Here is a 14,946-nt window from a genome sequence, read left to right on the forward strand (position 1 = left end):
GATCAAAAGTTATTTATCCTTCCTCTGTATACAAGCGACTATCATTTCTTTATTTCTTCCATTTTTATTTTGCGATTTCCAAAGAATTTGTCAGACCTTTGCGTTACGATGATGCGCGAGGGTTACGTTGGGGTGCATACATTCCTGGGGTCGGGGCGCAATCGGTGAATATCGTCGATATTCGTCGATCCTCGGGTCATTAATGTTTGAAAAGCCTATAGATTTACAAGTTGTTAGTCGTATTCGGCATTCGCCGCTACGCCTCGGACGTAGGAGCGTCGCTCGTTGCGTTCGCTTTGGTCCGCGGCTTCGCTCTTGTGCACGGTACGGTACGAATCGTAATCTGTCCCAACTCGAGGATTTGATTGCACTTTATCTTGGCCTCTTTGATCCGATGAACTCGTTACGCACTGTTCTTTCGTCGGCTGGACGAGATCAACGAATTACTTTCGGTTGAATCCGCGTCGTCATCGCGCGTCCGATCTACGATGTTTCGCTCGTTTTTATTGTAAACGCGAGGTCGCATTAACGAGCGCCGTAATTCCTCTCGTCTTCGCACTTTATAATTAAAAACAAGCCTTTTTACAAATACCCGTCTCTGTGCGCGCGTTACGAGACGATACGAACACCGTAGGAAGATTAATAATTGCACTGATCAACAGCAAATATAATGTTACTCTGAGAAATCAATTCAAGTCCTTGTAGAAATGAACATGCTACTTACGATTTGTTGACCAGTATTATAGCAGTACTTATAACAGTTTAATTTAACGGTTTCCAATCACTTTGGCACACGGCCAGCGATTGAAAGCTGTTGAGGAGATATTCTAAGGCGACTCACGTTTAATGGTTTGGAAATAATTAAATTTTATGTAAAGACTAAGAAAAAGGAAACAATTTTATATAGTAAGGTGTACTAGAAATGGCTAATTATTATCACAAACGACAAATTAAGTAATTTTGGCCACCTTGGTAGATCTAATGTTATATTTTTAAATGTACATATTTCCGAAAATTTTTCGATACGCCAAAGTAGAAAGTCCCTTGATAAATCCCGACTGTAATCGAGTACATTGAACAGTAGCGCGTTTAACTGTGGAATAGGTCAGTGGAGCACGCATTTATAATACGAATTATAATCGATTAAAGCGATCACCCGAGAAGCGAAAGATCCAGATTCGAATCTAGATTCTGCGATTCGGTAGAACGATCTCGTTTCGTCTATAGAAATCAGAAACGAAATTATTAATTTTCTTCGAAAGTTCCTTGCGATCGTAATGGCCGCCGTCCGCGAGTCAATGGGTTACGGTCACAATTTTTACGAAGATAAACAATCGTAAACAAATAAATGCTCTGAGATTTGCTCTTAAATTATTACGCATCTGGAATACTAGGACAACGTTTGCACGATAAATTATGGATACAAAGGAAAAAGGAGGAGCGATTAGCGCACTTTGACTTCAATGTCGTTGCTAGCTGTGACGAAGACGAAGTAGCAACGATCGCATCTCTCGAGCGCAATTTGCTCGTTCGCGATATCGATCAGCGCGAATCGTGACAGCGATCGTAACGTGTAAAACAATAATTACCAAGGAACGATAGGAGTTCCGAGAATAACAACAATCGCGTGTAATCTGTAGAAAGGAAATTAACGCGCTGACTGTCATGGCGGTCGCTGGTGAAGCAGATCCACCGAAACGCCTGTATCTTGGACAATTTTTATTATTTTCGCGTGAAAAAAATTGTGCATACTTGTCGAAATCCGACACGAAAGTGTCATGGTTTCTTTCTCTTTTTAAATTCCATAGAACGTATGAAAACGATTAGATTAGAATACCCCCTGATGCCGAACAGGGCAATCGTCTCGATTTGTCCGCGCTCGTTAACCGCAGTGCGACCGATATGAAATTAAATAATTGCTTCGACATACATTCCGCGTAGACGGTACCGTCGATGACAATGCAAATTGACTCAACAGGCAGGATCCATTTCGTTCGTAAAGGCAATCGTGTACCTTCTCGGCTCGGCTAGTCAACGCTAACTTCTTTGGGAAAGTCAGACGATCGAGCTATCGCTCTCGATTGAAACCTCCGCGCGACAAACACAAAGATTACGAGGGCAAAGAAAATTGCGGTAGAAAGAATTCGTGACTACTTTATTAAAAATGTAAAACAGAGTAATCCAGGTACAAAGATGAAACTGTACACGATCTACATCGGCTTTACGTGTCGTGGTATCTACAGTAATCGGTATCCTCGATTAGCTCCTGAGGGATCAGCTCTTCGGCCGGGAATTGATGGGACATCGTCGCCGCGTAACTTTCCACTTCCTTGAAGATTCTCAACAGATTTCCGCCTACGAGTTTCTTGATATCCGACGCCGACCATCTTCGGTCCCTCGTTAATTCGGCTAGCAACAGAGGATAACCGGAAACGTCCGGAAGTTCGACCGGCGGACTAAAAGATAAGCGAAAATTTAATCATCGTCGAGATAATATTAAAATAGATTACATACGTTGTACCACAGTACCAACCTTAATATACCGTCGTAACCGGCTCCAAGACCCACATGATTAACGCCAGCTATTCGTCTAATATGATTGATGTGAGCTGCAAAGAGACAAGCATGGTAGTTCGTTACAAAAACGTTCGTCTAGAAGATTTCTACTTGCATAGCATACCTATGACATCGTACATGGAAGCTTTATCGCCACAGTTTAAATGTGCGCTGTCGAAACTGACCATAACCAGACCACCGTTCACGGACTGGAAAAGAAAAATTATGAAAATTGTCCAACGATTCGTTCGTTTGACTTTCTTTTCTCACCAAGTTGCGCAGCACATCGTCCGGAACGTTGCTGGACGAATTGCAGAGAGCTCTGGCCGCGCTGTGAGAAAATATCACCGGCGCTTTGGTCGCTATCAGCGCGTCTCTCATGGTCCTTATCGAAACGTGAGAGAGATCCACGAGCATCCCTAGTCTATTGAGCTCCTTAACAACCGCTTTGCCGAACAACGACAGCCCGTCGCTGTGAAAATCCAGCGACGCGTCCGAATTCGGGTCCTCCACCGAGCAGGAATCCGCCCTAAGGACAGAAAATTCTTTAGCACTTGTACGCAAGATAAATATCTAACGTTAGGCTCTGTTTTCAGCGAAGCAGGAGGATAAAACCATTGGAGACTTACCACGGAGTGTTGCACTTGTGCGTCAAAGTCATGTATCTCGCCCCAAGTCGATGGAAGCTTCTCAACACCGCCATAGAGGTACCGATGCTATGGCCACCCTCGATTCCTACCAAGCTTCCTATCACACCGTCCTTGTGTGCCTTTTCGAGCTCCTTGCTGCTCGTCACCAGCCTTATTCTCTTCGGGTACCTCGATGCCAGTCTACGTACCACGTCTATTTGTTCCAAGGTGAGCTGAACCGCGTCGAGGAATTGCGCCTCGCATGGAACGTACACGGACCAGAATTGTCCGCCCACGATACCTTGTCTCAACCGGACCAAGTCGGTTTGCCATCGTGGACCCCAACTCGCGTTTTGCGACAGGTCCTCGTCGAAGGGAAAGTCCTGCAACTTTGTGCTTCCACGGTGCTTTCGAAGGTTCCAAGCGAAATCGTTGTGCCTGGAAGATTGAAGGAAATTTAATTGAACAGCTCGACGATCGCTCGCTAGATGTTATGGTCGTTCGAAACGATCTAGTTTACAAAATGTCGGTTACCCATCGACGAGAGGAATCTCGGAGAGCATTCGTCGCACAACTTGGAGCCTAGCTTCCAACAAATGCGAGCTTCGCAGTTCTAAAGCTAAAGGTAATCCTACACCGGCGACCAAGGCACATCCGAGGAAAAAGAAACCTGCCATCACTATCCACCTTCTCAGCATACTTCGTCCTGCATCGTACGTAGAGGCCAATTCAATTCAGATCTTTCGGTGTGCATTAACACTTCGACGGCCGCTGTCACGTGCACGTGATCTTGTATGTTCATTATACCTACTATCCTCGCGTGCTTTACTTTAGTCTACGTTGTCAACAACTATGTAAGGCTAATGTTTGAGTATCTGTAAAATGTTGAATTTAAAAATTGCAGGTCAAGAAACAGTCAGGAATCTTTCGTCGAGTAGACAACAGTCTCCGTGCGAAACATGCGGCCATCAAAGTGTTAGCATCTTTGTTTTACGAATCTCCCTATCCTCTTTCGGAGGATTTACGCTCGTAGACAGTTTGACGATTTCGAATTTCACGATCGGTGATTTTTTCCCCCTTTCATTGACCAGCGAAATCGTCGTCGATCCGTGAATCGAATGGAAATCGTATCGAATTTTCTGCTGTTTGTCCGTCTTTGTTTTCGCGCGGGCAGAAGTCACGCCGCGCGGAGCAGGCTCGCCGATGTGCGAAATTAGAGAAAAGAGAGAAGAGCGATTAATCGACGACGACCGATCGATCGTTGTACAACCGCGAAATCGAAGAAGAGATCGACCGCGAAAGGAAACAGCATCGCGCGACTGGTCATGGGACCGATACTATCGATGATACTAAATCGATTTTATACCAAAGTACTCGATAGGAAGCGTCAATTCCGCTGTATCGGATCAAAATCTTTTTGATATCTCAATAGTTATGGATACCAGTAGATCGAAAACAGTTATGTTTGTTTCGAGCCCTATACGTATGAAGTTTTATACATTGGCGAGGTGGACTTTGTTTATTCGTTAAAGACATACCGCTTTCCCTTGGTGGCTCTTTACTTAACGACGTAGAGACACTCAGATCCTTTGTATGGTGTAATGCATCGCCATTAGGTAATTTTCTTATAAGCTCTGGGGACGATAACTGCAAGCATGTCTGTAAAAATATTAATCTAAGTTTAATGAAAGATGTAATTTGTACACTTAGAGAATGCTTGAAATCCTTTAGCTAGATTGCAAAATTTTTAAAACTGATTTCGTATATTTGGGCCATTTTTGTACAGTCGAATCAGAGGAATCTATTGCAAGAAAAGATAATATGACACAAAAAAATAAAAATAGATAAGTATAATCATTTACGATATAGCCGTAGAATCATCTTAGGCGAAGGAATAGTTAATGCAATCGAATGAACTGCCAAAAATTCGTGAATTACCTCTAATATGTCGACTTCTTTTCTTCTTGGAGGTGGAGACCGATAAACCATGCTATCTTTATTCACTCCGTAAAGCTCAAACATGTTTCCCTTCTTTCTACGATTCGTCTGTCGCCTGTTCCTTAGGACAGTAAATACTGAAGGGAGCGTCTCGTTTCGAGGAATATTAACGCATGCGCCAACCCTCGTATCGACCCAATATCGGGGAAACGTTTCAAATCTAAAAAATTTCACCTAATCGGTAAGATTTAAGAAAAATTGCTTGCACGATACTGTGTTCCAGTAACTACGGTACGCGTTTACCCGAACATTCGCGTCTACGAGATGCGATACAATTCATTTGTGATACGTAGTTGCGAGACATCGAACGGAACGCGTCATAAAAAGATATTTTTATTGACGTTTTTAAATCCCTTCGTCCGTGTGTTTTTACTATTTTACATTCGCAATGAAAGAGAATTCTACGATACTGAAAGGACATAATTCAGTCGACGAATGATGGATTTCGCGAGAGATAATGATTGGTTAATATAATAAAATAAACTCTGCACGAAACAACTGTAATCGATCCAAGAATATGCATACATATCGTTGAGAGAAACATACTTCGTTTACTACTCTGTTCTTTTCGCATGTCTCTGGATTATTTCGTTAACGTAGGAAACTGATCGAAGAATCGAGTACAAAAATTCACATGGAAATATATTTATTCGAGCGTCGTGTACTTATTTGTATTATCGCGTTGTTCTAATGGAACGCGCGACAGCACAGTGATCGAACGCCCGACTCGTTGTTCAAAAATTGTTTGTTTCGCGCTCGTTTGAGAGGATAGGAAGTCGTGTGGCACGCGTCGCTTCCAGGCTGCGCAGGAGGATATGCGCGAAAGTTAATTCCCACCGCCATATACCGCCATATTGTTTGCGGTAGTCGTGTACGAAGTTGGTCGATTTGTACGCGGTCTCGTGAGTTTTTTTCTTGTTCGGTGAGTCCTTCGGGAAAATTTGCAAACATTTCGCGAAAAAGCAACATGAAGAAGACCAAGGACGTGTCCGACGAGGACGAATATTCTGCAGACGATCCGGAAGAAATTGAAGGAGCTTCCGAAGAAGACTGGACTCCTGAGGCCGGGGTCGAGGTAAGCCCACGCTACTAACGCTTTTCCCACCTTTACTGTTATCGCAAACATTCTTTCTCGCATTTTTCTCTGGACTGTAATTTCCCACTTTCTGGTCACTATTCTTATACAGATTTCGCCACACGCGAATACGTTTATACGCCATTATTCGCGATTAAAGATCTGTCAATCGGAGGCAGCTCAATTTGTTCGTTTTAGTTGGAATTGGAACTGGAAATTCGAACGTTTTCGAATAATGGATCAACATGGTCGTCTATGATATTTTCATCAATCTATTTGTTTCACGCGTTTCGTTATTGTTAAATATAAATTGTTTCCAATCAATCTCCTCGAATAGATAACGAGAAAACGTGAATTGGTTGTGTAGCAGCGCCGTCGAAGCCGTGACAAACACGCTACCTGATATATCGTACGTCTTCGAAAGTGTTATCACTGGTAGAATTATCTTACGGAAATTTGTTTTATTGTAAAAAAAAACGCGCGCATTTGATAGTTCGTAACGCGGATAGGAAGTCCAATTTTGGATCGTATTATTTTTGTAAGAAAACAGTTATTCTTGATGATAGCGTTGTGACCGTCGCGAGTCATCGTTGCCGGCCGGTCAGTCGGTGGCGCCAGCTAATGAATTCTTCAAAACAGTGCAATAGTACGCTTAACCATCTATGGTTTTTAACGCGTACACGCTTTACCGTTTAACCTCGTATATAAATTAAATATGTAGATATTATAAATTTTGTATTAAATTTAAAACAAACGATGCTAGGTAAGTGCATTTCATTACGATGATATATTTTCGTTGTTACATATTGCTGTTATCAAAAAAGTAACAAAAGAATAACCACAGTATTTTCACTAATTTTTTTAGGGTGGTGCTAAAAAAAGGCCACAGAGGGAAGTTGCTAAAAAACGACAACATTCGGAAGAAGAAGAAGACGAAGAGGAAGAAGAAGAGGAGGAGGAAGATGATGAAGAAGACGAAGAGTCTGATTCTGACACAGGAAAAAAGCCCAAAAGGAAAAGACGATCAAAGAAAGAAGAAGATGAAAAGGAAGATGAAGATGAGGACTCTGATGATAATAGCTTTAATGAATCGTCTGGAGAAACACCAAAAGATTTCACTGTGAGTTGTTCCTCTAATCCTTATTTCATATCTGTGATTATCCATTTAAATAATGACATAATTGTATTATTTACATTGTCTATTATAGTCTGGGGCATTTGTTGTTGCAAAAGCAGACATTGGTACAAGTACGGATCCAACACTATGGAGGATAGATGGAAAAGCTTTACTTCAGAAGTTTTTACCTTTCAAAGAAAATGGAAAGACACTATATAAAAGCACGTCAACGGTAAACTTTAATACATTTGGTGTAAAAGTTCATCTTTTTATTTCTACATTTTTCTAATAAATCTTTTTTTTTTTCAGTATTCCGGATGGTCGGTGAACAATAAAGATAAGTACTTGGCTGCACAGGTCACTTTTAAAGTGCAAAGTAGAACAGAGACAATTGTTGAACTTCATCTTGATCAACAACAACAAGAAATTGTGAAGTATGTTTCTCTTTTTGTTTCCGTGTATAATAATATGTTTAACCCCTTAGGCACGATGCGGCACTATACTGGCTTTCGCGGATGTCACCTGTCTGAACGACGCGTCACTATAGTGACTCATTAAATGATCATTTTCATATGTTTTGTTTCACACTCTTTTTGCCTTCACAATGTTTTATAACAGTGTTAATATTCATTAATTCAACAATGTTCATTCCAATGTTTACGCATAATTCGCGTTGAACTATCTCGTACAGAGAAACAGCCCCGCGCGAAATTCAACCGTGTCTAAGAGGTTAACAAAATCGTAACAACAATTCGTTCTTTCTGTGTTTCAGGGAAGACAAAGAAGATTAAAATTTAATCTTCCATTATCTACATTTAATGTAAGATCACGGTTGATCTTATTTGTTTATATACATTTTAAGGTATGCTAAGAAAAAATACATCTACATCCACATGTACACAATAACACTACACAGGCATATTACGCAAACAAATGGATGCAGTTTACAAAATGATATTCTAGCAGATTCGTGTTTAAAAATAAGATTGAGTGGACCATGGATCTCAGTTCAAAGTTGCAAAGGGGTAGCTTTACGTGTAATTGATGGTTCTGTCAAATGCGTATGCGTGTTTCAATTAACAATAAAGCTACCTACAAGTGTGCGTCATTATTCAGTTCTTTGGAGGTACACGATATCCACTCGCATTCTGCATTTTATAATTTCAACAAAAGTCTGGACTTCTTAATTCGGCTGCATTATTTTAAAAACGTTTATTTTTTTGCTTTCTTTCTTTCTAATGGTTATTTGGTATATAAATTTGGAAGCAGTCCTGATCTCAAAATTTACTTGGTCGTTTATTGTACTTTGAATAATTATACCCTATGACGAAAACACGTTTATTGACTAAATCCTGCATTACATTTAGTCGTCGAGATGGAAAATGTTAGATATAGAAGGGAAAAAAAACAGTGTCAGTTACCGTTTGTCTTGTGTTCCTATCGTCCTGTGAAAATCCTTGGGAAATTGTATTGTTTTTAATTTTTTTATTTAAATTTCGGATTATTTTCATGACCGTGAGTATACTGAATTTATGTTAATAGTAACAGTGTGAATAAGAAATTAAATTGTACTGTCATCGATCATGTTCAGTGGTATGTCATGTTGGACCTAGTTTTATGGATAAAAATTATGGTTCACATACATGAAAGAAGAAAGAGTAAAAATTAATTGTGTTAAATATTTATTCAATATTCCTGTATTTGTACATTTCATCGTATCTTCTACAAAGCTCCTACCCTGTTTGTATAATCTATGTACATCAAATTTATTGGAATGTAGGCATATAAGGAATATAATTTTCATTATAAGTTTAAACGTTTAAACATTAAATCATATATTTAAAAAATTATACACAAAAATAATTTTACGTAAGTTCTTCAAGAATTTCAGATCACTTTTTAAAATGTTTAAATTTGTACTTGAAACTTTTTGATTAATAGTATTTAAATACAACTTTTACTGTTGTATTTAATTCAATTATAACATGCTGAAATATAGTTAATGTTAACTAAAAGAAGCTCAAATAAAACTATTCAGTTTAGAATAAAAACAATTGGATTAGTTTTAATAACAAAAAGATATACATAATTGAGCACTAAAAACAATTAATGAGCTTGTAAAGTTACAACTGTGTATAAACTGTAGGTTACAGTTAATATTCTTTTTATATTGGTTATGCAAACAAGTTCTAAAAATAACTACTCTTTCAGAATATGTGTTTTTGAAAGCACAAAAATACAAAATAGTACAAACATCAAAATATGGAAAAATTATAAAACATTACAAATAGGAATGTTTCAAAGTTTTCCTCTTACTTCTTGGCAAGACAGATTTGACAGTTGCATTGAGATTGTTATCTATACAGCTGTCCTTTATTGTTTTCTCTTCTTTAGGTTTCATTACATTTTCGAATATACTTTAGTATTAGCTTTTTTTAGGCATTGGATTGTCAATCGATTGAGGTTCTTTTCTTTTAATTTGCAATACATAAAAGCCAAATAATATTAAGTAAAATAAAATATACTAAAGTATGGCGTTTTCATTTCAAGCAGTTCGTAGGCATAGCGATAACTTGTATCTTTGTAAGTCGATGTTAGCAGTTTATTACTTGTCTAACGTGTATCATTAGAAATAGACTCAATGTTCACACTGATCCCAAACACAATTTCATAGCATTGATGTTCTCGCTATAAATATAATCATTCGCTAAGTATTTACAAAAAAAAAAGAAAAAAAAATAATATGTTCTTAAACATGAAAGAAGCTGTAAATGTTGCTTCGACTATGTTTCACGTCGCAGTCACGGTCGATATATCGAAAATTTTATAAATGCCTCGGCGAACGATAGTATGAAGTATGAAAAGTTAATTATATTGCATGTAGGTACCAATGTTCAGTAATTACCATTTATTCTAATAACTTGGAATGTTTCAGTTATATTCAATCATTGTTTCATTTATAAACGAAACAACGTAATATGCAATAATATTATTAACAGATTATTGCTGTGCGAAATTACGGGACTAGAAACTCCGAATTTCTTTCATTGACTATAGGAATGTATTATAACTGTATTTTCCATTGTGTCTAACAGCATATCAAGAATATGAAGCAAAAATAACAAACATTGTTTCAATCGTGTTTATGGTCTATTGCATATTTGTACGATTGAACAACAATAGAACTATTCAAAGGTTAACAGAATATTTAGATGAAACATTCAACATTAAGAATATAAAAAATATCGACTAAAATTAACAAGTGTCATAACACAGTAGCAATAATTTTCAAACATAACGGAACACTGTAATTACACGTGGAAGTGAAAACAAAAAAATATATATATATATATACATACAGACAAAGGCGCACGCACGTTATTTGTAAGCATAATCACATATTGAACATTGGTATTTCATTCATATTTAATATGAAATAAAATTTGAAATCATAACAAAATATTTACATCTTTATTTATAACTGAAAACATAAAAAAAAATGTAGCTGTTATGAATAAAGATGTTTTTTTTTACATATAAAACATTGGCATTGTTAGTTTTTATGGTACTTATTACTTCCTGAGATAATTCCGTGTGCCAGTTTTACTACGTGTATAGTGCTTATAAATGCATTATAAAGCACTATTGATATATGTGAAATAAATATTCAGTTTTTGAAATAGATAATGAAAAAAGTTAAAACAATTTCATATATCTAATACCATGTACAGAATGAAATGTTTTGTAATCTTATGAACAATCATTACTGTCATTCACTTATACGTGAATAATCCTTTTTATATATTTACCCCCTACACTAAAAACCAGGTTCCATTCGTACTGACAGTACATTGCTCAACATTTCTCGAATTTCTGCCATTTCTCTTCTGTTTTTTACCACCATATTTTCTAAGTTTTTATTTTCTTGAATAATTTTGTCCATTTTTTTCCAATATTTTGTAGTACCAGCACAACAACAAGTCGTACTTTCTTCTTCATCCGCGTATATTTGTTCTAAAGATTGATTCTTCTCAGTATGACATTTATCGTTATCTTGTTGTTTTTCTTTAACTAAACTACTATCTACACATTGAATACAATTATCACTTCTTTGAGAAAATGTATTTGAACATTTTGCACCACAAATTTCATCTTCAGTTCTTAATGCCATGTTTTCAGTGATCTTTTGAAGAGAATTAACTTGAATACCTGTACTGTGTTCGCCGATTTCTACATTTTTTTGTGAGTTAACGTCCTTAGATTGCATTTTATCAGATACAGACGTCTTCAAGTTACAGTAACTCAACGCATCCATATCTGTTATTCTAGTTTGTCGCTTTAAAGTTTTCCTTCTTTGCGATAAAATAGATTCACCATTACCATTGTCAATAGTTTGAACGAAACTATCGCTGTGTCTTCGTCCCTGCATTATCGTGAAAGTCTCTCCGAGTTTTACATCGCAAAATCCATCGCTAGCTCTTCGAATATCAGATAAATTTTGCGAAGTTGTACCAAAAGAAATATCTTCTTTAAAATCAATATTTTCGTCTGAAGTTATATTTTGTTCATTTGAATATTCCCCGCAGGTTTGCATTGATAAATTAATATCCGTATCGCAAAGTTCTGTACTGTCGTCGAATGATAATTTCTTTGGTAATATTTTATCATGATTAATATTAGTATCTTCTAAGTTTCTATGCATCTCGGAATTTTCCATGGCATCTGAATTATTATTTACATTGCATTTTGATGATTTTTTTATATCAGAAGGATTAATTTCAATTAAATCGCCATCGTGTCCGAATGCAAAAGATTTTTGTCCTGAAACATTTAGGTTCCCATACAACTTGCTATAGTTTCTAGTACAAAAAATCTTTAAATAAAATAAACGTAGGATGTAGTCAATTCTTACCGATAATCATACGTTTATTACGCATATCAGGACTTTTCGAACGTGGGCGTTCTAAAAATTGTCTATTATCAGGGGACAGTACAGAATGTGTGCCATTGTGTTGCAATGGACTATACGATTCATAAGAATTATACATTGCATATGGGTCATTTTCGTGACTTTCATGTTCTCGTAAACGTTGCATAATTTTTTGTACAATTTCTGACGGTGCTACATACGGTGAACCTTATAAATAAAAAGAATTATCCCATCAGCTGTAATAGACTGATGTTATTGTACATTATATAATACTCATAACATTAAAACATCTAATAAATAAGTAATAATAATTTAAAAAATGATATATAGTAACATTTCAAAATTGAGTATACATTACATCGAGAATGTAACAAAATATATTATTCATGCTATTTTTGATTTTATTAAGAAATAATTGAAAATTTACTTTTATGCATACTAACTTTATAATGATATAACAAAGTTCATGCATATTAAATTTCTTTTATATTTATAGTAAAGAAAAGTAACAGATTAAATATTCAATTATAGCAGGCAAACAATCAAATTAACCATTTGAATTCCAAGCAGCGCGATTGGACTGTTATTCCATGTCGAAAAATGCCGACGTATACTTCGGTTCTATTTGCAAGAAAGTTTTCGTTACATAATTATTTAAATTTATGCTTGTCAAAACACGACGTGTTGAGACCTTAGTGACATATTGCACAAATTAAATTTAATCTTCCGATGCCGTTAGAGCTATCGGTTTTATATTTTTCAACATGAAACAGAAGAAGCGCTATTGCGTTTAAACGGCTAAATACCTATGCAATTGAAATAATATGTTGCTGATTTTGAACTTAAATTCTTCAAATAAAAATATTTTGCAACAAAAATAAATTTCATTTAGAAAGTCCCAACTGCCATAAGACTTACAAACTTAATTGGTCCAGAATGTCGGCGATGTAGTGAAAGTTTAGACACTGATAACGTGTCATCACTTCCTATAAAATTACCATTTACGTAACATATTGTTACTGTCGATTTAAGATGATTTATCTACAAATTTTGTCCCAGCTATACGTCATTAAGCATAATGACTTTAAATATCTGTTCCTCCATCATTTACCATCCCATTATAAATTTATTTTGTTGTATTAGGTGATTTTTTATATAAAACTTACCTGTTAGTCCTCTATATCCTAAAGATACAGAATCAATAGATTCACTTGTTTCTTGTTGTTGTTTCATAAAATCATTAATAGCTATGCCTTTTAATTTTGAAGGCTGCAAAAATCTTTTTGGTATACGTGAAAGAGGACCACTCTCTTGTGGACTATTTGTACAACCACCAAATCCAAGACCAAGTAAGATTGCTTCTGGATCTGCCCTTCTTGATTCTAACAAGCTTTCCACACTACTGCAATGACTGCTATCAGACTGCAGACTTGGATCACGTACCAGTTTATAGGGTAATGAGCTATAAGTAAATATACAAATATAATTATACTACAAAATGTAAGACAGATATATTGAATCTTTATGTATGTTTCATTTTTGCATAATACCTAGGTAGGCCAGGTGTATTAATTGCAGATGTACTAGGAACATTAATAGGTGCTGAAACAGTCATGGTTGGTATTTTTATCCCCAAAGAATGTGGAATATCTTTAGGCTCTGTCTGAGTCAATGGAGTAGTAATTATTTCTTGTTGCTCATCTGCTATAGACAAATCTGTCTTAACAGATGATGGTAGAGAGTGAACCCATTGTTGAACTGGGCCAGTTCGACGCCTCATTTCCCAAATTCCACGTAACCAATCTGTTACTTTTACAATTGTTTCCTTGCCTATATTTTCTAGTAAAATGTAAAGAATCGTTATTAAATAATTTATAAAATTAATAATATTCAAAAAATTAAGTATCTTTAATGCAGTAAGTTCACTTATACCTTAGCATATTTTCACAAAATTTATACTAACTACTGTATATATTTAGAAGAATATGTGTACATTATACGCATGTTACGCATTATCTATATAATTACGAGAACCGCGAATTATGTTTTTAAAAATTTTATCGGAAGAATTCTCGAAAGATTGTTAGCTATTAATATTAATATGAACATTTAAATATTGTAGCACGTACGCACGAAAATATTTACAAATACTATATAATGTACTTTTCTTGGTGAAATACCTGGATCCATATTCTTTAGGCGGCGCAAATAAGATAACATTAAAATTAGTAAAAAGTGAAGATATCTACTTATATAAATACGCAATTAACCAGTTAATGTTTTTATACACGATTGCGAAATTATAATTTAACGGTATGTGCTTATTAGATGAGATAATTAACACACAAAATGCAATAAACTTACGCTACCTTCGATTTAGGAGAAATAGTCGAACAAACAATACATTCCCGTTAGAGTCAAAGTGCACTTAAATGCATGTTAAAGCAACATCGTTCTCTGAGCGATTTGTGTTCCGCGAAGCGATTGAGAACAGAACAGCCACTTGTTACTCACACTATGAGTGCTTCAGGGCCGTTTAATGCAGTGGTACTATTACAAAATACAAAATGAACATTTTTCATTCATATCATACTTTTAGTCTTTGCTCATTTTATTTGATAAAAGTTTGATTTAACGGTTT

At 36.1% G+C, this 14,946-nt stretch overlaps 3 protein-coding genes across 5 annotated transcripts; 1 reads left to right on the forward strand and 2 right to left on the reverse strand.

Moving 5' to 3' along the window:
* Window positions 1-2,120: 2,120 nt before the first annotated feature.
* On the reverse strand, window positions 2,121-5,315 carry LOC143341877 (dipeptidase 1). Its single transcript, XM_076765249.1, has 8 exons — window positions 5,124-5,315; window positions 4,724-4,844; window positions 3,720-3,891; window positions 3,186-3,623; window positions 2,827-3,085; window positions 2,681-2,765; window positions 2,534-2,609; window positions 2,121-2,456 (listed from the first exon to the last, which is right to left on the reverse strand). Exons 1-8 carry the CDS (start codon window positions 5,205-5,207, stop codon window positions 2,222-2,224), a joined length of 1,470 nt encoding a protein of 489 aa, XP_076621364.1. The 5' UTR covers window positions 5,208-5,315; the 3' UTR covers window positions 2,121-2,221.
* A 678-nt stretch (window positions 5,316-5,993) lies between these two features.
* Window positions 5,994-9,191, forward strand: LOC143341881 (uncharacterized). The gene is made up of 5 exons (XM_076765256.1): window positions 5,994-6,258; window positions 7,124-7,378; window positions 7,467-7,607; window positions 7,685-7,809; window positions 8,148-9,191. The coding sequence occupies exons 1-5, from the start codon at window positions 6,151-6,153 to the stop codon at window positions 8,164-8,166; spliced, it is 648 nt and encodes a 215-aa protein (XP_076621371.1). The 5' UTR covers window positions 5,994-6,150; the 3' UTR covers window positions 8,167-9,191.
* Olf186-m (Ki-ras-induced actin-interacting protein-IP3R-interacting domain olf186-M) lies at window positions 9,045-14,828 on the reverse strand. 3 transcript variants are annotated; one of them, XM_076765192.1, is made up of 5 exons: window positions 14,675-14,828; window positions 13,856-14,144; window positions 13,472-13,767; window positions 12,288-12,512; window positions 9,045-12,196 (listed from the first exon to the last, which is right to left on the reverse strand). In XM_076765192.1, exons 2-5 carry the CDS (start codon window positions 14,083-14,085, stop codon window positions 11,193-11,195), a joined length of 1,755 nt encoding a protein of 584 aa, XP_076621307.1. In that variant the 5' UTR covers window positions 14,086-14,144; window positions 14,675-14,828; the 3' UTR covers window positions 9,045-11,192. The 3 variants fall into 3 exon arrangements, with proteins under 3 accessions (XP_076621307.1, XP_076621309.1, XP_076621306.1); XM_076765194.1 differs by having other exon boundaries at window positions 14,670-14,814; XM_076765191.1 differs by lacking the exon at window positions 14,675-14,828 and adding an exon at window positions 14,486-14,567.
* Between the last annotated feature and the right edge of the window lie 118 nt (window positions 14,829-14,946).

The sequence above is a fragment of the Colletes latitarsis genome, chromosome 5 (assembly GCF_051014445.1).
Source record: "Colletes latitarsis isolate SP2378_abdomen chromosome 5, iyColLati1, whole genome shotgun sequence".
Classification (NCBI taxonomy): Eukaryota; Metazoa; Arthropoda; class Insecta; order Hymenoptera; family Colletidae; genus Colletes; species Colletes latitarsis.